This window comes from Manacus candei, unplaced genomic scaffold, assembly GCF_025592945.1.
Source record: "Manacus candei isolate 608988 ecotype Guabito, Panama unplaced genomic scaffold, ASM2559294v1 h1tg000113l, whole genome shotgun sequence".
Lineage (NCBI taxonomy): Eukaryota > Metazoa > Chordata > Aves > Passeriformes > Pipridae > Manacus > Manacus candei.
This window is the reverse complement of record NW_026138161.1, coordinates 1,656,443-1,681,669: the sequence shown is the minus strand read 5'-3', so window position 1 is coordinate 1,681,669 and position 25,227 is coordinate 1,656,443. Positions and strand designations below refer to the sequence as shown.

General features: G+C 43.9%; 1 protein-coding gene across 1 annotated transcript in view; it reads left to right on the top strand.

The window, feature by feature from the left end:
- The window catches only part of KCNH5 (potassium voltage-gated channel subfamily H member 5), a 161,674-nt gene that overhangs the window by 18,412 nt on the left and 118,035 nt on the right, over window positions 1-25,227 (top strand). Inside the window, exons 3-4 of the mRNA XM_051769866.1 lie at window positions 1,450-1,556; window positions 5,873-6,001. Of these exons, the coding sequence (XP_051625826.1) occupies window positions 1,450-1,556; window positions 5,873-6,001 (236 nt within the window). The remainder of the gene's footprint in view (window positions 1-1,449; window positions 1,557-5,872; window positions 6,002-25,227) is intronic.

Below are 25,227 nucleotides of genomic sequence, written 5' to 3'. Positions count from 1 at the left end.
TGTAGTGATATCCAGATGTTGTATTCATTCCCATGCCCTGTGCCTGCCTCCATCACCCATGTCAGGCAGCACCTTGTCCTGGGAGCAGCCTCACTGCCTCCCTTGGTTGGCTGTGCAAAGAAAAGATTCATGGTCTGGCCTTCATTGAGTACTTTAATGCTTGCTGAGCCAGTAAGCACTATGCTGTTTTATTGTTTCTTTCAGAGCAGTGGACATAAAATAAATGTTTATTGAACCTTTGGAGGTCTGCTGATCAATAGGAGAAGCTGCATTGAAACCACAGAGGCACTGATAGCTTTTCTCTTTCATATTCTCAGGGTTGTCTCTTGTAGGTTTCAGCTGAAGCCCAAACTATTTGTGAACAAAGAGAATGGGAAAAAAAAAAAGTCTGATCAATTAAAAGTATATTCATCCAAGTGCCTGAAAGCTTTTATCCCATGTTCCATTTTACTTCAGTTCTGTAATTGGGCATTTGCACAGAGCCGCCTTCGCTTATTTTTAATCCAGGAAAGAATGACAATAAAAGCCTGGCTGTTTCCTTACAAAGGCTTTCAAAAGTTAGGTCAGGGGGTTGGGTTTGCTTACACCAGCTGGAAGTCTGACCTGGAAAAGAATGCGAAGATGAGATGGTCAAGTGTCAAGAAATAGCAGAGTTAAAATTACATTTTTATATTATCAGCCTGGAGAGGGATGCATCTCTGAAAGCTTTTTAATATTTTCCACTAAACTATTAAAGAAATGCAGTATGCAGTAAGGAAAATGAGGATAAATTTGGTTGTTTGGTAGTAGTGCAGGCACAGCTACACATATATAGTTGTATGAGGCAACTCATACGCTTGCTACCCGTACTGAATTTTCAGAACATTACAGTCATTGTTCTTCACTGTTTAAATCCTACCTCTATTTGTAATTGGTATTTAGTAAAAGAATTCTGATTATCTTATTATCCCAAATGCATCTTGAGAAGATTAGATTTGTTGCCATCAGTTCAGCCAACAGCCTTTACCTGTAAAAGCTTGCATTCCTCCTCCAGAAGGTTTTTCAAGAGGATTGAACAAAATTTGGGAGGTTTTAGAGGTTTTGTTCCATTTTCTCTGTTTTGACAGCAATCCTGCCGTGGCCTGCAGCTGTGGAGATAATGGTTTCATAAGCTGTCAGCTATTTTTCTGTAAGGATATATAACCATATATCCTTAAAGATATACTCAGAAAAAGCACTTAATGAAGCATTACAGTGGATTTATTTGTAGTCATTTACAGTAAGAAGGTGGTCATGGTTACTCACTATTGTAGGTGTCCTTGTGACACTCTAAATATTTAAATGAAGTGTAAATCATAATTAAACCTTGGTAAATGACAGTTCACAGCGTCTCGAATGCCTAGGCTGTTTAAGGTGACTGTAACAAAGTTGTTTGTCTAGAAAAAAAGAGAAACCTTATTTCTTTTTCAGTTTTATGTATGGTGAACTGACAGACAAGAAGACCATTGAAAAAGTGAGACAGACTTTCGACAATTATGAGTCAAACTGCTTCGAAATTCTCCTCTACAAGAAAAACAGTATGTATATATTTGTGTATGGTGCTGGGAGTGACAATGCATATTTAAAGTATATAATAGACTAAAATAAATTTTCATTTTGACATATGGGCAAGTTGGGGCAAGATTTAGAGAAGAAACAGGTATTTTGGTTGCCACAGCTCAAGAAGAGAGCTCTCTTTTCAGGACAAGCATTCAGATTGCCAGGAATAGTTGTTCCATGCTATCTCAAGTCTGACTCCTTTCCGAAATATATTTAGTTTTGAAGATTGTTTCCCTGAAGGGAAACTGACTGGGTTGAGCGAAAAGAAATCCTGAATGAGATTCCCCCACATCCCTTAGAAGACTCCCCCATGTCTCCACAAGTGAGAACCCAGACCCTGTTTGCCGCGAGTGGATGCTCCCAGCAGTGTCAGGATGCCTCTGTGGTGTGTAAACCAACACATATGAGCTCTGGTGAGAGTACTAAATTTGGCACGTAGCCCAGGGATTAGTTAGAAAACCGGGGAATTTGTAACTTAATTAGATGCAGGAGCTGGCTCCCTTCCTCTTGGTGGCATTGGGTTTGCAGGAAGTTGCCAGAACCAGAGAAGACTTTCTTCATTTTGTCTTATCCATGAGCCACTCCAGTCACATTTTCTGTCCTACCACACGTGTGGGCTGTACTGCTTCTGGCTTATCGACTTCATAGCACATACTGAGCAAAACCCACGCTGTTGTGTGGTCTCACACTGGACTTGTGCAGTGTGGACATCTTTCCTGAGCTGGTGGTTGCGATTCCTGCTGTTGTCAGTGTAAATGAACAGCCTCCTCCACTAGCACAGACCACCTTCCCAAGATAGAAAGCCAGAACTCTCAGATGAAACATACTCCAGAAAAGCGGGTTCCTCTACCCTGAGCAGAAAGAGCCTAGTTGATTGGGTTGGTGGCTGTGTCAAGAACAAGCCAAGAACAGTCCTGATGGAGATGTTTTCTTCAGTTTGGCTTTCATTGCCCTGTACAGGGTGCAGTTACTGTGGGGCTGGGGAGCTTCCTCCCTGGTTCATCTGCCCAGAGCCCAGTACCTGAGGCTGTGCTTCCCCCTGGATGGGCCTTGGTGCTGGCAGGGAGCACCTTGACAAGCTTATGTTGGGGCTTTTTCTTGCATGCTGTGTCTGAGGGTAGGGAATGGTGTGCCTCAGGAAAGAGCTAACTGTGCCTGACTGCCCCATTTCACTGCAAACTCACATAAACCTTTCATGACATTGAACAGAGCATCCTGGATACCTCCTCTTATGCTTTACCTCTGTTTTCCCTTTTTAGACTAAGTCTTCCTCTATGTGTACTTAAGCAGCAGGAAATGTCATTAGAGTTCTACAATTCTGCCTGCTGCAAGGCATTTTAGCCAACACCTTAATTAAAAAGAGAAGCAAGAGCAGCTCTGAAGTCCAGCTGTTCCTGCAGGTGTCCAGGAGAGCCCTCCAAATGACCTCTTTTTGTTTCCCAAGCATATGGATGTGTCTGTTCTACAGATTTCTTGCTTCTCTGCCTGTTGCCTGTGCAGCTCACCTGGATGCCCCCTCACAACAAGGGAATTTCCTGGGACAGACTCCTGTTGGGTATCTTTGCTCGTGGTGCTGCCCAGCACTGCCATGTCTTGTGTTTGTGTGATTTCCAAAGGGGATTTCAGAGATCCTGTGCTCTCCCCAGTCCTGGCTTCTCTTATTAAAGAGGATCCTGCTCTAGAACAGGCCATTCCTAAAGTAAATTCCTTTCTATTTTATTTAAGTATGAAATGAGAAAAGCCTTCTCTTGGTTACTGTCCTGTAACAAGCCAGATGGTTTTTGCTTTGGGTTGTGAATTGTCTGCTGGAGCTCGATGATGCTTCAGAGATTTATTGACCTACAGTTGCCATAATAAAATCTTCACCTTTGCCCAGATCTCCAAGCCTACACTTTCCATAAGTTATGCAGGATTACAGAAGTTCTTTGTGGAAAAGTACTCAATATTTCTTTTCAGGCTTGAGTCAGTTCCCATCCATAACATGTTGTCAGCTTTCTTCTCCATCACCCGAAGCCCAGAACTTCAACCTCTCACTAATGCTAATAGACTCACCTTTTGGCTCTGGTCCAGCAGCTGGTGTGCTCAGGGTTTGCTTCCATTTATCATAATCGGAGCCTGGCGGAAGAAGGTCCTTCAAGAAACCGCCTGCTTATCCTCCAGGATGAATATTGGAGCAGATAACAAAATAAAGAATAGTTATCCGTTGGTGTGAATGTACTTCTGCACGGTGTAGACAGGTACTCTGTGTAAGGGCTTGTGTTTATCACCTACATGGAGCTTGCAGAGCACCCTCCCATCTGCGCTTTGAAACCGTAGGTCCAGTGGTGCTGCGTACTTCTGATAATGTGGCACAACCTTTTTTTTTCCCTTACCCATTCCTTTATGCTTTTGGCAGAGGGAGATTTTGAGGTTTTCAAGTTGCTGTCCCATCCTGCTCTCCTTTGTCGCAGAGATGATCTTTAAGAGCTGATGTTCTCCAGCAGCATCCGTATGACTGGTGACTTTACACACTCCCTTGGTGTTTTAACCCAGCCTGCAGGTTTCAGGTTCAGACTTGAAAGCTTGCTACAACTTTCTTCTGCTTTGCTGCATTCCCTCGTATATAGGGAATGTACCCTATATACCTCTACCCACACAGCTGTTCAGCAACCATGTTAAGCACGTATATATGCCCTCTCTCTAATGTGTATGTATCTATATGGTAATACTCAGGAAAACTCTTTGCCTGCTTTTCCTCATTTTGCTGCTTCTGCAGCAGTAGCCGCCTTGCCTCCGTCTTTGATTTTTGTCAGCACTGGTGACAGGGTATTTTGCCTCCTTGCTTTCAGAGCTTTTCAAAAGATGCCTATGGGTTCCCAGGTATGAGTGCAAGTAAAGTATTTCTCCAGAGAGCTGCAGCACTCTGTTTTAGTAGTTATAAAAAGTCTTTTATCTCAGGTTAGCAACTGGGAATTAAGGTAATCAAGTAATCAGCATAATGGCTTTGGAATTATAACAAAAAGCAGTCCCACATCTCTCCATCATCCAGTTTACTGGTAGTAAGTTACTGGTTTAATCCCAGTTGAATTTCAATGAACCCTTGTGGATTTTAACCTTCCCCACAGTAGTCCTAGCCCAAATGGTTTTCATTGCCCTCTGGGATCTGTCCTGCAGTTCCTGGCACAGCTCCCGGACATGGTGCATTAGAGGGGATTTGGGGGGGCCAGAGGTGCCCATGTGGGATAACAGTGGGCAAGCAGCTTGTCTCAATGTGTCAGCACTTAGGCAGCTCAGGAGAAAAGCCATTCTGTCAACTGGCTGAAAGCACATCAAATCCCAAAGGTAATTAGCTGGCTGTGAAGGCATTTACAGTGCAGCGTGTGTAGGTGTGCGTTTGGGAGGGAGGGGACACAGAGCTTTGCTGGATGGAGAGCATCTGACATTTACATCCCTGCAGGTGAACAAGGTGTTTCTGAGAAAATTGCTTAAAGTATTCTAGGATTTTACCCCTTATGGAGCAGACCTGCATGTACACAGGGGGCTGCCATGTGTGTTTCAGCCTGGAACACCAGTTTCAGCTCCTGAGCACCTGCAGGAGCCTTGTACAGACAGCGAGGATTTACCAAAAGCCATGCTAACCACTCCAACCCCGAGGGATTTGTTTTGGCTCTTTGTTTGATGAGTGGTAGGATTTGAAAAGTACTTGGTTTTATTTAAAAAACTGAGTCGAGATAACTGTGTTGGAAGAGTGCTGCACTGGGCAGGGCAGTGAGGAGGTGGAGGTATGACCTGAAATGCAAAAAAGAAATCAAGTCTGATTTGTCTTGGTATGACATTTAGAGTCCAACTCAACTCCTCTTAAATATTGTAGTAACATAAAATTTGGAGCATTTCACAGTATAGTCCATCAGTTTTGGATTTGATAGCTCCATAATATATGAAGAAGGAATCAAAGATACCATTCACCTGTTTTTTCTTGCCTTTTTACCTTGCAGACACTAATCTGGTGAGACATGCTGGGAAAAAACAAGAGCAAGAGGGGAAGAATAATATATTTTATTTTAGAATGGAGATTTATAAACCCTGTTATCTCTGCTTATCTTCTGGTTAGATTAATGCAGCTGTGAAAATGGGAATATGTTGTTTTCCTTTGAGGAAGTAAAATTGAAAACTCTGGAAGATGCAGAAATATTGACATATGGTCCTTAACTACATGTGTATTACAATAGCATGTAAATGATGAAGTATTCTGTATATGGGCTGGGGAAAGTTTGTGCTACACCACATTCCAATGTCACTTTTTTCTTTGCTTCAGGAACCCCAGTTTGGTTCTACATGCAAATTGCACCTATAAGAAATGAGCATGAAAAAGTGGTTTTGTTCTTGTGTACTTTTAAGGATATCACTTTATTCAAACAACCAATTGAAGATGATTCAACAAAAGGTAAATATGAAATACATTATTATTTTTTAAATTATAAAAGTGCATGCTTAAGCTTGGACCTGTCACAGGGACATGCCATGTCTGTGATCTGTGTCTTGAATTGAGGAAATATTTTGTGACCTGTCAGAGTTTCAATGTCACTCTCCTAAATTATTGCTTAAAATAAACAAGATAAATCACCATAAGTGGAAATTCCCTGCCAATGTTTTTCCAGAGTCACAAGTCTTCTTTTCTCCTTGTAATTTCATTATTTCATCACTACAGCTGGCACTTGCTAAAAATTGCATGGTTTTGAGTCATTTGAATGCTGTGTTGTTTTGGGAGACCTTTCTGTTACAGGACTGATATCTTCTTTTCAGGAAAAAAATAATTTCAGCTCCTCATGATGAGACATTTCCTCCCTTTCTTGCTCTTGGAGGTGAAATGCAAAGGAAACAGCCTGTTTTGAGTCCTCTATTACTGTTCAGGAATGACAACTGCATGGCAGTGGGCATTGTGCTTGTTACTTATCAGCTGCTGGCGATGATGTTTGTTGAAATGCTCTCGTCACCCAACAGCCCATGGCCAGACCTTCAGCCTCACAGAAGGAGGGAATAGTGGGAAAGGTGTGGAGGATCTGGCAGCATCCTCTGTTTTCGTTACAGGACACTTGTCCTGTGTCAGGTTTACATGTGTATTGCTTTGGGTAAAATAATGCACGCCTGCATAAAGAAGGACATTATCCACATCCTATCTTCTCTTGGAAGTTGCCTCCTGATGATTAATTCCTGACTGTGTTTTTCTCTTCACGCTTGAAGAAGGCTTGATATCTCACTCTGAGCTGTGTGTGCTCTAAGATGTCTTCTTTAGAATAAAGTTGGTGTCATTTGAATGCAAACAGCATTTAAACTAATTTCTTATTATCTAGATAGCACTTATTATATGTGTTTGGATAACTGAAAAGTCAATTTATAAAGGCAGACATAAAACGAAAGGCCCCTCTTTGAGCTAACACCAAATATGACATTTTTTTTTGTCTAGAGAGAGTATTATTCATTAAATTGTAAGATCCTGATGTAGGAATACATTCTCAACTACTGTAAGCTTTACTGCCCCTACAATTTAGTTAGCAACCTGCAAATGTTCTTTATTTTACTTTCAGCTCCATAATATGGAATTTTTCTGCCTGGAAATAGTTTGAATTTTTTAAGATAAATGCCAGTTAATTGAAAGGACTTTAATAGTAGAGGTCTGAAGGCATGGGACTGGCTCCTTGCTGCAGTGTATATAATACATAGTGTGAGCTCATCAAGGAAAAAGCTTGTCTTTACAACAATCCTCTTGTAGATTTTCCTATTTGATGCTTTCTGGGGAAACCAGTATGTTTCTCATGGGGAACCATTCCTCAAACCTCTGCATTCCCTGGCTCTGCCCTGCTTCCCCCAGTACGTAGTTGCACTGAGGAGTGTTTGACTACAGCAGGACACAGAAAACACATTGAAGGTGGCTCTCAAATGCAGAAATGATGAATGTTGCCTCCTTTGGATTCTCAGCCCTGGGAGCTTCATACTCTGCTGCCTTCCCTGAGGAGGCAGGGATGTGCTCCAGGGGCTGAGCTCTCCCCCTCCCCATCTTGTGGCTGAGGAAGAGCAGAATCCCCGTGGCATCCAGTGCAGGAACTATGTATGTTCCTGTGGGAAAGGGCAAAAGCAGTGAAATGCATAACTTGTGTACTGCTGTTCTGCAGTGAAGGGCACCATTAGGTAAAATGCCAGGTATTAATGATGAACATCACAAAATATTGTCGTCAGGCAGCCAGAGAAGTTTGGCTGTATGTTTAAAGAACCCTTACTTTTGTTGAAGTCATAGTCTAAAAAAAACCAAAAAGCCAAACAGAACATCCCAGAGGCAGTATAGCCCCATCTCCCAAGTGCCTTCAAGACACGTGGTTGGACCCTTAAGAATCTGCTCAGGGTGCATTGATTAGCATTGATTAGCATTGATCAGTACTTCCAACAAACCTCATAATTACAAACCACTGACCCGATTCTTCTTCTGCTTTTGCATAAATTAAAGCTTGTCTTTTCTTGATATAAGAAAATCATATTCAAATATTTGCACCATTTTACTACAAGGGTGAGAAAACAGCACTATTGCGTTACCCTTTGTGTCTCAACTGTGTGGATCTGCGGGATCCCACGGCACTGGAATCACAGTGTTTTTGTGTCAGACATGGTGCTATGAGAGATACATAATTCACTGTCCCTGCAGATAACATTACAGTGTGCTTAGAAGCTGCCAGGCCACTTTCTTTTTGAATTATGAGATTGGTAAACATATACGCTACAATTTAGTGGAGAATTTCTGAAGTTTTGTAAAAAAGCATTTCAGTAAAATACTGCTGCTGAGTGCTGGGATTTGTCGTTGAAAGGGCTATTTTTTTTTTTTCCTTTTTAAAAGAAGGATATTTCTTCAGAAATTCTTCCAGGACCATGCAATACATAATACATAAGTAACTATGGTGCAGATGAGTTATTGTGTATTACTTATGGGAGCAGTAAATTTGAGATAAAAAATTCAACAGAAATAAAATATTGATGCCATTATGCAATAATCTCTCTGTACCAATACATTCTGCACTGTTCAAAGGTGTGTTGCTTTGTTGTGAAGTTTCAGTATATCACACTCCTATGAGGTATTTAAATCATACCAATGGATGTATCTACACTGCAGAGTGTGTCCTGACTCCTGGAAATATATGGTTGGCTCTGCTAAATCTGCTTGCAGGGGCTGCAGTGTGGTTGGCATCTCATGCAGACCTTGCAAGGGAACAGCAGTTTCGGGGGACAGGGATTGATGCTGAGGATGCAGATCTCTCAGAAGTGTTGAGGAGCTTGTCAGATTTGTGAAAACAGGACAGACAAATGAAATAGTTGTCTTACTACAAAGCAAATTGCAAGGGTGAAGTGGGATTTTTTTTTTTTTTTTTTGGTGATATGGGCTTAGAAACATGTTTGTTTCAAGGGTCTACAAAAAACGCAGTTGACATCACGGGGACAAGCCCCGTGCGAGCAAAGGGAGTTAGAGAGGTCTGGGGCACTGAGACAGATGGTGTGTGTCTCTGCTTACCTGTGTGCTCACCATTTGCTGTGTTAATGCTGAAAGCAGGAGGAGGAGGAGGAGGATGGGGCTTTGCTTGCCGGAGGGAGTAAAAGTAATGAAAAATTTTCCCAGGTCACCCAGGAGACTGTGAATTTGCTGCAGACCAGAAAGCTGTTGAAACTTAGTGGACTGTAAGCAAGGCTGGAGAAAAGGGATATTTAAAAGCTACCTTCCTCTCATAAAACACAATGACAGAGATCAAAACCCTTGTTTTCTGAGAGGGTACAGGCAGTTGACACTAAAGATTGGACTGGCTTGTTTTCTTGTTACTCATGCTCCCGTCTGTTATTGCTGGGCGATGTGTGGGAGACCTGTGATGTATGGCAATGCAGCAGCCACCAAAAAGTACTGTTGTATCCTTGTAAACAGAAAATTACTTTAAAAAGTGTCTAGCCAGTCAAAATTGCCAAAAGCCCCCAACAACACAGGAAGAAGCAGCAAAGATGATAAAGGAGGGACAGATCAGCTGCCTGGCTGATGTGTTCACTCCTGGGTGAAGGTGCCACCGGCAGCTGTGCAGGTCTGGAGCGTAGAGAGAACTCTCTCCATTGATTTGGTTTATAGTTTATGGTTTATAGTGCCCCAGCTGCTGAGTCAGTGGATGGATGAGCTGTGGATGGTGCCAGGGTGGAAAAGAGGTGTAAGAATTAGTGATGGGGCAGATGATGACACTCAGTGGTCACTGGGACAGTGGCTTATTTCCTGGTGAAGGAGCTGTGCTCTGTTTTCCTGGTATCTCTTTCTTTCCCTCTCCTACTCCTCTTTGGTACTATGAATATTTGTCTGATCTGGATTCAATACTAAGCAGGAGGTCCTACCTGTGGAGGCAGAGGGCCAGATCCCCAGGAGTCCTGGCTCAGTGTGTTACACAGAAGAGGTGGCAGACCATTACAAGCATATGAAAGATTGTATTATGTATTTTCTTCAAGAGAATAAAACCCAAAGAATTCTTTTTTATTAATGTTTGTACCGTTGTCAGGTCACAGTTGGATGCTTTTATCAGCTTGCTGAGCTTTTATTCTGTCTTTACCCAATGGCCTTTTAAAAACATCTGAAGACTTTCAATTCTTGCAAAGACACACAGTGGTAATAGTCTTATGTTTATTTGTCAGAAAAAAATGAAGCCATTTTTCTGGACTCTAACTATTAGAAGGGTGGATGGGGCCACTTAAAATGTTAACACCATTTGAAGCCAGGAGTGCTGTAGATTATATTGAACAGAAAGTTTAAGGATAGAAAAAAACCCCAGCATTTTTTGGACTATTAGTGGAGTTTCACCTGGTTGTGCAGTGTTTTTATTCCCTTTTTACTGTCAGTGAAGAAAAAATGTGGCCTCTAGGTAAATTTGGATTTTTTTTTTTTTTTTTGTCTAGGATTCTCACTGGTTATTGTAAGTCTCTTTTGAGTGAAATATCAGGCTTGTCACCTCTGGAGTGACTGGGAGGTTCTGGTGAATATTGATGGGATGTTGAATTAGGATGCGAAGTTGTGTCCATGAGGCCCCTAGAACTCCAGACTGTGTGCTGCTAACAGAAGGGATCAGGAGATGGCACAGCAGGACCCTGAAGTTGCCTTTTCTTTTTCTTTTTTTTTTTCTTTTTCACTTGGTAGAGCCAGACTTTGATAATCAAGACTGTCTGGGACAATGCTGTAATGCTTCCAGTGATATAACTCTTTATGGTTATATAACTCTATATAATGATACAACTCTATCTCGGAGTGTGACAGGGCTATAAAAAGTGTAGTAGTTGCAGAAATACAGACTTATGCTTGCTAATCCTTGCTAAGCCTATAATTCTGATCCTTTTTTATCTTTAATAAGGGCAAATTATGAAGCATATATAACTAGTTGCACATGGGAACTTTTTTCCTTGAGGGGGTATCAATCCTGGTGATAATAGGAGAAGTAGGTGGAGGGATTAGAGCATGAAAATGAAGTTTCTACCTTTAGCTAAAGCACAGTGTACCCTGTTAAATACATCACCTTGACAGTAATCCATCACAGTAATTTAGTAGGTCACAATTTTGATATCCTTAACATGTTTTTATTGCACTTCTCCACGGCTATAATGATAAGGCTCTCAGTACTATAGAGACCCACTTGTTCTCATGCTGTTTCCTTTGCTCTGATCACCAGTTTCACTCCCCAGCGCCTTCCAGGAGATCACCTGCATCTCTCCATTCTCCCCTGGGTTTTAGATTAGCATCCAGGGACACTTGGGCTATGAGAAAGAATTTCGAGGGGGTGACAAGAGAAGTGGTCATTTCCTAGGTGGGTTTTCAGTGTCAAGGATAGACAACTCAGAGGAATGATGCTGAGATATCCTCTCTTGGTGTTTGAAACCATTCATTTTGGATAGGCACAGGAAGACCTTCCAAGGTTGCTTTTTTCCTATTTCTGCAGGACAAGCATCCCTGTTATTGTCTTCAGTGACAGGCTGGTGGCACTTTCTGCAGACAGTGCACAAACTGAATAGTCATGAAGAGATAGTTGTTTCCTGACTCTTAGGAGTGATGCTCCAAAGTATATTTTCTCCTCCCTGCCCCCCATCCTTTCTTGCTTTTCTGCTGTTGGAGACCTGCTGTGATGAAGAAGAGGGAGTTTCCATATCCAGGGCTGTTTAGTTTCCTTCACAGAAATCGAATACTTCTCTGAATCTGATATTGCCTTTGGAGCCCTTTGTGTGCTCCATCAGTAATCCAAAATGCACATTAACTGTCTGAACATTTCTGTAAGTTTAATGTGCAATCAAAAAGAAATCCCATTGAAATAAAACCTAACCCTGTGAGAGATTGAATTAAACTGGAAGCTGATCTTTAAAGCAGTAGCTGTTTGTAGAGGGATACACTTTCTATGTAGAAAACTGAATACTCCTCAGTCATATGTAAAATAATGAGTAAAAATGCAGTAGAGTTAGAGTTTAAAAGTCTAATCTGTATATCACAGGGCATTGCACTTCACTAAGTTGCTCTTCTGCTGAACCCATAAACTTGTGTGTAACTAAACCATCCCCTCCAGACAAGCATCCAGTATTGATTTAGAATTCTAAAGAGGCTGAGGATCCATGACATTACTTAATATTTTTCTTGCTTTTCCATTACACTTTAGGCTTTAAAGAAGCACCATATTTAAATTAACCTGAATTTAGCTTCTTACAGTGGCGTCTTCTTCCACTGCATTAAGAAAGTCCCATTAAGGCATTTACATGTATAATCAAGTCATCACTCCGCCTTCTTTTGATAAAGTAAATGAGTTCAGCTCCTTAAACCTCTGTCTAGCCTGAATTTGGAGGTCTGGTGATGGCAGATACATGGATATTTTTGCTGCCCTATAATCCAGCTCATGAGCAGCAGTGGGGTTGAAGCTGTGGTGGCCTGGATTTCAGTCTCCCAGGTCCCCAGCCACTTTCTGCAGCCAGTACTGTGGCTGGGTGGGCTCCCAGCTAATTCCTCAGTACTGCCCATTGCTCAGCTTCACCAAGCCTGGTTCTTACTGTTATGTATACAAGGAACAGGTAACCTTTTGCTAAAGCAAAGCACATGCTGAATTGCTCATCTACCAAGATCTTTGGATCCTTTTCAGAACTGTTCTTTGCTAGGGACGTTCCCCCCCCCGTGCTGGAGATACAATTTGCCTTGCTTTTACCTCAGTGTCTGTTTTCCATTTAAAACATATTTTAGTGGGACGTGCCCGGTTATCAAGCGCATCATCCTGTGTGACTGCCCTCACTGCTGTTCAGCATTCCTCTGATCTTCCCGTCCTCTGGCATTTTATCAGTCATTTTACAAGGACTTTCAGATCATAGAGAAAAGCACTGAATAGAAGGATACTTGGCCATTGGGGTCCCGACGGCTCTCAGTAATAATTTTTTACTATTTTCCACCAACGTCTTGTTGAGAGTGTCACACAGTGTCAGTTCAGAGCAGATTACCCTGCAAGAGGTTTTGGCCAGTCTGTCTCTCGGGTGATTCAAATGCAGCACCAGGACAAGGTGATGTGATGGGATGAGCACTGTGGCTGTGCTGACTTGGGAGCTGGTGGGTCCTTGGCTGCAGGTGGGAGCAAACCAAGGGCAGCCACTGAGATTGTCATCAGGTCAATGGTCCATGTTGCTGCCCAACCCAATCCCAGCAAGGCAGCACTGGTGCAGGGAGCTGCCCAGGCTCGTTCCTCTCCAGTGCACATCATCTGCATTTGGCTTGCAGCTTGTTCTGTCAAGGTGTTTGGCTGTCTTCCTGAGCCAAATTCATACTCTTATAAAATAATGAAATTAGCATTGGTGGGGCATTTTACATCTTTCCGTGCTGACAGCTATTCATTGCATTCCTTTCCTTTTCTGTTTTATTAAACATATTGAAACTCAGATTGGTTTTTCTGTCATTTTGCCTGGCACTGAGATCAAGCTGGGTGTGCAAGTTTCGAGCTGGCTTCCTGCCAAGTCCCCGAAACTCGACAACAAGGACCTGCCTCCCAGAGAGGGAAAAGAAAAAAACCAAGCAGCCAAAGCTATAGCAAATATATATATATATATATATATTACATATGAGACAGATACACAAAAGGAGAATACCACACACAGAAGGGGGGGGGGGGGGGGAAAGGGGAAGGGAGAAGGACAAAAAGGGGCAAGGACCGAACAAGCCAACCAGCCGACCGAAGGCAAACTAGCAAAAATCTCACCACTTCCCTTCGAACAGGCAGGATGGCTAGACACGGCCCAAGGCTCTCCCCTCACGCGTGGCAGATAACGGTAGTCACTGTAGGCCTCAGCTCCAGATAAACCAGACCAAAACAGGGACCCGCCGTTCTCGAACCTCGCCGGAGAGGAAGAGAGCGAGATGCCTCCCGCTAGCCTTATTTATACCTCAAGTTACGTAAAGGAATAGCATGGAATACTTCCGTGATCACTTTTCTAGTTCCTTCCTGGTTACAAGTTGGTCTCCAGGAAGGCCTAGAGTGAAACCACCACATTCTCCACCCCTTATTCCATACTATTCCTTTACGCAACACCTATGTCTCACGTTCGTCTACATCCCGCGCATATATATACACATTTGCATATATATATATATATAGTTCTTGTTGGTCTCTCGGCACAGTTGTCTCGTCGTTGGAAAATCAATACCGATGTCAGTTCAGTCCAGATCTTTGGTCTCCTCAGTCACCATTACAGTTCTGATTTATGGCTGTTTCATCACTGGACTGTCTCATCACCGGATACCAGCAACAGCTTAGTTCAGGTCTCTCTCTCATCTGGTGACTGGCTTCCTGTAAAAACACAACTTAGGACATACAATTAGTTTTTCCCCAAGGCTAAGTTTCCTTGAGGCACACACTGGATGACTCCATCCTTCCTCATTACCCACCACGTATGTCCTGGCCCTTGAGCAAAGACAATCCCACGAATGGGTTTGTCTTGGCCTGAGGCAGGGGTAACCCAAACAGCTTTCCCTAGCATTCCCCTCAAATGGATTGCTGGAACTTTATCTCCATCAACAATGTGAAGGGATTCTGCCTGTGCAGGGCCAGTTCGATTGACAGAACCCCTGGTGTTAACTAGCCAGGTAGCCTTGGCTAAGTTCTTGTCCCAGTTTTTATAAGTCCCCTCACCTAATAACTTTAGAGTGGTCTTCAATAATCCGTTATATCTCTCAACCTTCCCAGCAGCTGGTGCATGATATGGAATGTGGTATACCCATTCGATACCATGTTCCCTCGCCCAAGTGGTGACTAATCCATTTTTGAAATGAGTCCCGTTGTCCGACTCAATACGTTCTGGGGTCCCGTGTCGCCACAGGACTTGCTTTTCAAGGCCCAGAATGGTATTCCGGGCCGTTGCGTGGGGCACTGAAAAAGTCTCTAACCATCCCGTTGTTGCTTCCACCATGGTAAGTACATAGCACTTACCTTGGCGGGTCTGTGGTAGTTTGATATAATCAACCTGCCATGCCTCTCCATACTTATACTTATCCCATCGTCCACCATACCACAGGGGTTTCAGTCTTTTCGCCTGCTTAATAGCGGCACAAGTCTCACAATCATGGATAACTTCAGAAATGATATCCATGGTTAAATCCACCCCTCGGTCTCGTGCCCATCTGTGGGTGGCATCTCGGCCTTGATGACCGCAAGCATCATGGGCCCATCGAGCCAGAAACAGCTCTCCCTTCTGCTGCCAGTCTAGGTCTACTTGTGACACCCCTATCTGTGCAGCTCGGTCCGCTTCTCTGTTGTTATTATGTTCTTCATTAGCTTGCTTCTTGGGCATGTGGGCATCTACATGGTGGACTCTCACATTCAGACTCTTCGCTCTGGCAGCGATGTCCTGCCACAAGTCAGCAGCCCAGATGGGTTTTCCTCCACGCCTCCAGTTCATCTTCTTCCATCGCTCTAACCATCCCCATAGAGCATTGGCTATCATCCACGAGTCTGTGTAGAGGTAGAGTCTCGGCCAACCTTCTCGTTCAGCAATGTCCAGGGCCAATTGGACGGCTTTGAGTTCCGCAAATTGACTCGACTCGCCTTGACCCTCAGCGGCTTCTGCCACTCGTCGGGTGGGATTCCAAACGGCCGCTTTCCACTTCCGGTTCCTTCCTACAATTCGGCAAGAACCATCAGTGAAAAGGGCATAACACCTTTCTTCATCTGGCAGCTGATCAAATGGCGGAGCTTCCTCGGCTCGGCTCACTGGCTCTTCTTCTTCTTCTGCCAGACTGAAGTTCCCACCTTCAGGCCAATTGGTTATGATTTCCAAGATGCCGGGGCGATTCGAGTTCCCGATTCGGACACGTTGTGTAATCAAAGCCATCCACTTGCTCCACGTGGCATCGGTGGCATGATGCGCAGGGGGCACCTTCCCTTTGAACATCCAGCTCAAGACGGGTAATCGGGGTGCCAGGAAGAGCTGTGCTTCGGTACCAATTACCTCTGAAGCTGCTCGTATACCTTCATACGCCGCTAAGATTTCCTTTTCCACAGGGGTGTAATTGGCCTCAGAACCTCTGTAGCTTCGGCTCCAGAAACCCAGTGGTCGCCCTCGCGTCTCGCCAGGCACCTTTTGCCAGAGGCTCCAGGAGGGACCTTTATCTCCAGCTGCAGAGTAGAGCACATTCTTTACATCTGGTCCCATTCTAACTGGTCCAAGAGCCACGGCATGTGCAATTTCTTGCTTGATCTGCCTGAAAGCTTGTTGTTGCTCAGGACCCCACTGGAAATTGTTCTTTTTACGGGTCACAAAGTAAAGAGGGCTCACAATCTGACTGTATTCTGGGATATGCATCCTCCAGAAGCCTATGGCTCCCAGAAAAGCTTGGGTTTCTTTCTTGTTTGTGGGGGGAGCCATTGCTACAATCTTGTTGATTATGTCTGTTGGTATCTGGCGTCGTCCATCTTGCCATTTCACCCCTAGGAATTGGATCTCTCGGGCAGGTCCCTTGACTTTGCTCTTCTTGATAGCGAAACCGGCCTCGAGGAGAATCTGGATGATCGTCTGTCCTTTTTTGAAAACTTCTTCTGCTGTATCCCCCCATACAATGATGTCATCGATGTACTGGATGTGTTCGGGAGCCTTACCCTTCTCTAGTGTGACCTGGATCAGTCCATGACAGATGGTTGGACTGTGTTTCCACCCCTGGGGCAGTCGATTCCAGGTGTATTGAACGCCCCTCCAGGTGAAAGCAAACTGTGGCCTGCACTCTGCCGCTAAAGGAATGGAGAAAAACGCGTTGGCTATGTCGATGGTGGCGTACCACTTTGCTGTCTTGGACTCCAACTCATATTGGAGCTCCAACATATCTGGCACGGCAGCACTCAACGGTGGCGTAACTTCATTTAAGCCACGATAGTCCACAGTCAGTCTCCACTCTCCATCGGATTTACGCACAGGCCAGATGGGGCTGTTGAAGGGTGAATGGGTTCTGCTGACCACCCCTTGGCTCTCCAACTTTCGGATCATTTTGTGGATAGGGATCACAGCATCTCGGTTTGTCCGATACTGTCGTCTGTGTACAGTTGTTGTGGCTATTGGCACTTCTTGATCTTTAACTCGTAGTAATCCTACAATGGAAGGGTCTTCTGAAAGGCCAGGAAGGGCAGACAATTGCTTGGACCCCTCTTCAATCACCGTGGCTACACCAAAAGCCCACCGGTACCCTTTCGGGTCCTTGAAGTATCCTCTTCTTAGGTAGTCCATACCAAGGATGCAAGGGGCTTCTGGCCCCGTCACAATGGGACGCTTTTCCCATTGGTCTCCCGTCAAGCTCATGTCCGCCTCTACTACTGACAATTCTTGAGACCCTCCTGTCACTCCAGAAATAGTAACAGTCTCGGTACTCTTATACTCCGAAGGCATTACAGTACACTGGGCTCCAGTATCTATCAAGGCCTGGTATCTCTGAGGATCCGATGTGCCAGGCCATCGGACCCACACAGCCCAGTAAACCCGGTTATCTTCTTGGTCCCTCTCCTTCTCCTGGCAGAAGGCAGGGCCCCTCTACTGGTCTTGATCAGAGCATTCGTCGTCAGAGTTTGACTTTGACTTCTTAGACTTTTTGCCATTGTCGAAGTGGACCTCCATCTTCTCGTGTTTCGGCGATCGCAGTTTCTCTTCTAAGAAATCTCCATCTACTACATAGACAACTTTCTTGTCAGTCTTCTTTCGCTTCAGCTCCCTCACTCTAGCTTCAAGCTTAGAAGTGGGTTCACCATCCCACTTCTTCATGTTTTCTCCTTTACTACGAAGGTATGCCCATAGTTGGTTACGTGACCCACGCTTAGAGTTCTCTTTCCTTCGACGTGTGAATGACAGGGATCGTGAGCAAGATCGAGACCAGGATCGAGGTCTAGGCCGAGGTCGTCTTTGTCGGTCCCGCCGTGATCTTCCCATTGGCCTTTCTTGGTAATCTCTATACCTTCTGTCCTCTCTGTCTCTAAGGTCGTCCTCATATCTGGAATATTCATAATCTCTCTCCGTTCTTTCCCTATCGTAGGTGCGTCGGTACAGGGGATTGAAGGAGTCTTCCATATTTTCCTCGATGGTTCTTATCCAAGCACACATAGTGTCCACGCTTGGTTCATCCATCTTTGGATTATATACGGGTATCAAGCAGGAAATATATGGTTTAGGGGCACCTTGAATTACCTTTTTCCACATTGGTTGCGTGCAGGGAACATTCTCAGGAACTTGGATATCATAATAATCTGGATCAGAATAGATGATCTCCAGCATGGCCAATTCCCGTAGGTATTGGATGCCTTCTTCCGCAGTCCTCCACCTTCTTGAAGAACTCTTCAGGGACTCCTTAAATGGGTATTTCACTCTCACCGCGTGGAGTATTCGGAGCCAAAGACTGGACGCCATTTTCTCCCTCCCCATTTCTTGCTCTATCACAGGGTCTCGAGCAATGGATCCCAACTGTCGTGCTTCATCACCTTCAATTACATGACTATCAGCTCCCTTGTCCCAGCATCGCACCAGCCAGGTGAGGACTTCTTCACCAGGCAAGCGCATATAATCTCTCCGTAAATCTCGAAGCTCTCTTGTGGTCAGTGATTGTGTAATTTCGCTTTCTCGCATAATTTCTTGTCCATCTCTCCCACGTAGAATCTTTTCCACCTCTCTCTTTACTCTTCCACTCCTACGTGGGACTGCTCCCACTTCCTCCCTATATCTCTCATGTGGAGGTGGAGACTGAGCATGCCGTGGGGATAAGCTTCTATATTGTTCACGCCGCGGAGATGGTTTCCTATGCCGTTCATACCGTGGGGATGGACTCCTATGCCGTTCACGCCGCGGAGATGGACTTCTACGTCGTTCACGCCGTGGAGATGGACTTCTATGCCATTCACGCCGTGGGGATGGACTCCTGCGTCGTTCGCGATACCCAGCGGGTGGAGGTAGTGAGTAATCTTTCACGTGGTGAGATAAGGGCCTCTTCCTCCAATCATTCACACCTCCAAGAGAAGGTTGGGTCTGGAGGGGTAGGGATAATTCCCCCTCCAATTGAGGGGGATGCTTTGGCTCCTTCTTTGCGTCTTTTGTAACACTGAATGTGTAGTCAGGATATAAATCATCAAGCGACAATATACCACCAGCCGTTTGTACTGTTGCTTTCTTTTCTCTTGATGCTGTTCTGTATTCCTTTGGGCGTGCCCCTAGTTCTCTTGGACGTGCTCCTTCCCGTGTAACCGTTTCTTCCTCTCTGGTACCTGCTTCTTCTCTTCCAATCGCTCCTTCCTCAGTCACAACCACTACTTCCTCTCTCGCAGTCGCACCTTCATCACTTGCTGTTGCTCCTTCTCCCATTGCTGCCGCTCCTTCGTCCACTACATCTTGAGTGAATTGGATAGGTTCTTCTGTTCCTTCTTCTTCTTCTTCTTCTTCTCTTTCTTCTGTGCGTTCTGGTTGGGGAGATGAGTCTGTAAGTTCCTTGATCTCTCTTACCCACGTCTTCTTCTTCTTCACAGGGGCAATGATGACCTTCCGGTTCTTAGCTTGAGTCCCGGTTCTAGTGGGCTTAGTAGAAATGGCATTGACTTCAAGTTGTGTTTGGACTCCAACTTCTGTGGACCTAATAGGGACATCACTGGTTTCAAGTGGCGTGGTTTGGGTTTCTGTGTCGACCTTAACCCTTTGAAGGTGGTCTATGGCAGCTCGATAAGCATTAGCCAGGCCCCAGCACAAAGCAGAGAATTGCATATTCGGATCTTTGTAGGAAAAACACCCTTCTGCCAAACAGTGGGCCATCTCACCAGAATCAAACATTTGTTCTGGTGTGAACTCCCAATTAATGGGGGGTGACACATGTCCTACTAATCTACCGAAATCTTCCCAAGCTCCATGCCACCCGGGGACTGGCCTGTCTGCAGCCCTTTCCAAAGTTCCAGCGAGTCCCTTTGAGGTGTGATCTTTCCTACAAGAGGGAAGGCAACGGAACCCCATTCTTCCAAGTTTAAGTAGCACTTCCAGTACCTTTATCAATGACAGTACTGTTGCAATAAGATTTATATAGTAATTAGAGCCGATTTTAACCATGGGGATTTCCTTTACCAAACCTTCGATGTCAAAATTAAAGGATGGAAGCAATTTGTTCCATCCATCCTCAAGGTCTGGACGTCTCCCTATACGGTAGCCTAACACAGGTGTAAAGGTGGCTAGAATTATAAGACAAATTAATGAAATAGCCATTGTTTTTTGTTATTATTTCTTCTTGATCCCAAAACAAACCTTTGTTTATATAAACAAAGTTTCCTTGGCTGCTTTCCCAGACTCTGGTAGTGTTCCCAGACCTGTTCCCAAAACAATAGATTGGTTTTGCAAAACAACACCGAGCTTGGCTGTCTTCCTGGAAAAACGTTTATCAAAACAAGCCAAACTTAACCAAAATATCCCACTCCTGACACCAAAAATGTTGTGCAAGTTTCGAGCTGGCTTCCTGCCAAGTCCCCGAAACTCGACAACAAGGACCTGCCTCCCAGAGAGGGAAAAGAAAAAAACCAAGCAGCCAAAGCTATAGCAAATATATATATATATATATATATTACATATGAGACAGATACACAAAAGGAGAATACCACACACAGAAGGGGGGGGGGGGGGGGAAAGGGGAAGGGAGAAGGACAAAAAGGGGCAAGGACCGAACAAGCCAACCAGCCGACCGAAGGCAAACTAGCAAAAATCTCACCACTTCCCTTCGAACAGGCAGGATGGCTAGACACGGCCCAAGGCTCTCCCCTCACGCGTGGCAGATAACGGTAGTCACTGTAGGCCTCAGCTCCAGATAAACCAGACCAAAACAGGGACCCGCCGTTCTCGAACCTCGCCGGAGAGGAAGAGAGCGAGATGCCTCCCGCTAGCCTTATTTATACCTCAAGTTACGTAAAGGAATAGCATGGAATACTTCCGTGATCACTTTTCTAGTTCCTTCCTGGTTACAAGTTGGTCTCCAGGAAGGCCTAGAGTGAAACCACCACACTGGGTCACCTGTAAGTGCTTGGGTTATCCTGTTTACCCTTTCTGCATATGGGTGCAGAAGCTTTTTGGTTGTACTCTGTAAGTTCTTTAAAAACTTCATCGTTACTGTAATAAATCTAGCTGAAGAAGATTTTTTTCCCATATTTCTTTAGCTTTTCCATGTCCATTCTCATAAACCATAATTTCTGATTCACCTACTTACTTTTCCCCCTCTTTTTTCCACCCCTGTGTGCTTCATTGTACACTGCTTTTTAATTTCTAGACAACTGCCTTTCTTTTGATCCCTAGCCTTTGTATTCCTTTTTTTTTAACCATTGAATGGCACCATTTTGCTATCTGACCAACTCCTAAAAGCCAGTTGACTGAAATTTACAGTAGTCAGTATTTTCTTTTTTCCCCCCCCTTCTTCCCTAAATTTGCACTTGTTTTTATAAACTTACAGGAAATAAGTCCTTAGTGGCCCCATGTGTATAAAGCTTAGCTTTAATTGCAGAAAAGTGAAATCTAAGAAGTTGGGCACCATAAATTTCTGGCTATGTTAGAATTAAATTTAAAAATACGTTGTTTACCAAATGTAGTCTAGAGGCGTATAAATCTTAGCCCTTCTTATCAGTAGGTCTCACAATGGCTTGCAAAGTAGGTCATTAGCATTATCTTCACTTTAAGGAAGAGAAGACTGAAGCTCAGGGAGGTAAAGTGATATGCCCAAGATTATCCATTAGTTCTTCATCCATGTTGAGCTCCCCAACACTTCCAGTGGGTGGATGGTAGCTGGGAAGGCAGCATTCAGCAATAAAGGAGGTTGGATGTAAAAATTTTCTCAAGAGTGCAGTACATTATTGGACAGTGGAACGCACAGAATTTCAATCCAGAAAATTTATCCCAATATTTTGAATTACATTTGAATAGAATCTCAGTCCAGAAATACTTTTACTGCATCGTGGGAGTGACTGAGCTTTGTTTGACTATTATGCTACATATTCAGGAGTCCCATTTATCCCTCTCTCTCTCTGACAAACCAAAACCAGGATGATTAAGTTTTACAAAGAGACAATGAACTCTTTCAGCCATACTTTACCTGCAGTAAAGAGCAAACAGCCAGCCATTGTAATGATTTTGCTGTCTAAATGTCTACAAATACTTGGGATTTATACATGCTAACTATTTATGCCAAAGGATGATCCATGTCACCAGTCGAATTCCCTACTACCTAACTCTGAGCAGTGTTACCTTTTGTGGATATGTCATAAATTATATATTATATAGGCATTCTGCATGTTGCATGCTTCACAGGGAGAGGAGAACAACTTTTCCATGGTCTGGGGGTGTTCCCTACACCCCTGCAGGCAGGAATCAAGATGAGCACTGCTGTAATTGCCCTCTGCAATTATTTTTCACACAGAATATAATTCTTAACCTGAGTGTTTTCACTGCAGTCGAAGGTATGGGATAGTTCCTTGTTATACTGATTTAAAAGCCATCATTATTTCTTTTAGGACCAGACAAACCTTGACAAAAAGGTTAATTGCAAGCCAGTAGAGCTACACTAATGCTTTGTTAGGGGGAACTAGCCATGCCTAGGTTTTTCAGAGCAAGTGCACTATAAAGAACATTAACATCTCACCTTGAGATTTTAAACTCTTCATAAACTCTGTTGTAAGAATTTAGCTTTAAAATAGCATAGTATATTTTATGAGCTAAATCTTTTGTTTTCAGTGTGGCTGTTAGCTGGGTAGTTAGATCTGTATTTGCAACTGTGCACAAATCCTGTCAGAGAGACTGTGAATTTTCAACTCCTAATTAAATTATGGTGAGAATTTAAAGGATTTTCTGACTTGCACACAGTTATATTTGAAAATATTTGCTTTTATCTGTGAAGGCAGTGGGTAGGCCTATTGACTGCTGAGGTTTGTTCAGGGAAAGTGGCTTAAGCAATAGTGGACCAAAAGAGCCAAAGTCCTTTTTTGCTCATTAGCCCATGCCCGGGCAGAAACTTTCCCAGCAGAGGGAACTGCCCAGATCTGACCCATCCTCTGGGCTGGAGTGTTCCTATGTGATGCACAACAGGACCTGCTCCTTGGTATTTGTGGGAGCACTTTCAGAAGACTCACAGTTTTGGGTGAAGTCTAACCAATTCTCTGTTTTGTGACCTTGGGAGGAACCAGAGGGATTTAAAGATTTTATCTGAAGATAGTCTTTAGGAAAGAGTCTTAGAGGTATTTTCAAACCTAAATGATTCTGTGATTCTGTCCCATCCCTTCCACCATCTCTTCTGCTTGGGGAAGCCTTCCTTGCTGTACTTTCTGTGGACAGCTTTCTATGTTTATATGTTCTCTGGTTCTTTTAATGCCCTGCCACACACTGCAACAACATCTTTGACCTGGCGGACACTTCTCCTTACTCAGAGAGGCAGCAGAGATGAGGAGCGGGTGTCGGAGATGGATGGGAGTGTTTGTGTTCTGGATTGATCTGCAGGGTGTATTAATGGGAAGGAGCTTGGTAACCAGAAGGGCAGAGAGAGGTCCCTGTGGCAGTGCAGGAGTGTGGGTGTCAGAAGGTCCCTGCACACAGAGAAAGCAGCAAGTGCGGGGGTGGAGGGGAGGTTTTTGGAGAGCAGCTGCCACAAAGCTGTTCCCATCCCAGCTGTCCAGTGTTACACAGAATGATGGATTCAGGATCTCAGGAAGAAAGTTGTGTGAGCATAGTACTACTCTTGTTGGAGGAGTAGCTGATGGAAAGGCACATGCTGTAGTGAGTAAGATAATTTGGACTTGCTGATGGTGAAGGGACAATAGGATGAAGTTCTAACATGGAAATACTGTTTCCCCCTCAGGCACCACGTAATTTCTGTAGTGGTGTATGAATCTAGGGAGTGGCTGAGTGAGCACCTAAGACCCATGTGGAAAGCTTTTCCTCCTCTGAGGAGGTGTTTGGGTGCTCTGTCTGCTTCACTTGACTATTGCCTACCTCCCTTCTGTGCTCCTGCACTCCCCCAGGCATCCTGTCACAACATTAACAGCTTCAACTCATGTCATGGCATCTAAGATTTGAAAGAAATATCTATTTATTTTTTTTAATTGATTTAGACCTCCTGCTTTTAATTCTCTTCAGAGAAACCTTTGGCTCAGCCACTGTGTAAAGTATGCCACCAAGTCACCTCCAGCTGTTAGCCCCACAGTCAGAGGGCAGTCCTAATTAGAGCAAGAGACATGGAAAATATCTTGTGGATGTAAAATGTTTAATTGTGTCTAAATTGCATGGAGGAAGAAGAAAGTTGCAGGCTTGGCAGGGCAACATTACAGCTGGGCCAAGGCAGAGAATAGCTTAGTCCATGTCTATCAGCATGGTGACCTTCTTCATGTTCTATTCTGTTAACTCTATGGGCTTGTTAAATCTTCATATTCAGTTTATTGAGAATGCAGGAGTTTTGTTTTGAGTAATGGACAGGAACAGGGAAATATTTTGCTAGGCTCCTGTTTAAGAGACCCTTGTTTTGGATCATGAGAATGAATGCAGATCATGAGGGTTTTGTTTAAAGCAGGGGTACAGATGCTTCTTGTTTTGTCCACAAAAAGGAAAATAATTAAGGAGAACCAGAGGAAACAATCATTGTATGTGTATACTATTCCAGAATTTTCCATTTGAGGTAGTTAACATTTTTGTCTGAAATACCCAGTTTAACTTCTTGTAAGGAGGAGCTGGCCTGATCTGGTGTGTGATCTGATGATGTTGCTTTTTTTTCCCAAGAATCTGAGTGCAATGGTGCAGGTTCAGGGTGTTATTTTTCAAGTGGTGCTATGGAAGAGAGACACAATCCAGCCGAGCTGAAGAGAGCATCAGAAGTGTTGCTTTTTCTCACGAGTAGGTTCCCCCCCCCCTTACACCTGCTATTTGTGCAGCTCCTTTACTCCTTCCAGAGTGAAAATATCTGCGAGGACAGGCGGTCACTAATACAGGAGATAAAATTATCATTCTTTTCAAGTCTCTCTCTATAGAGGAAAAGAAAGGAGAGAATCGTTTGAAGAAACATTGACAGCAGTAGGCAGCTATGCAAATTTTTCTCTGGTCTATTTAAACATACACATTGGTTTTAAATATAATTCTGAACTTATC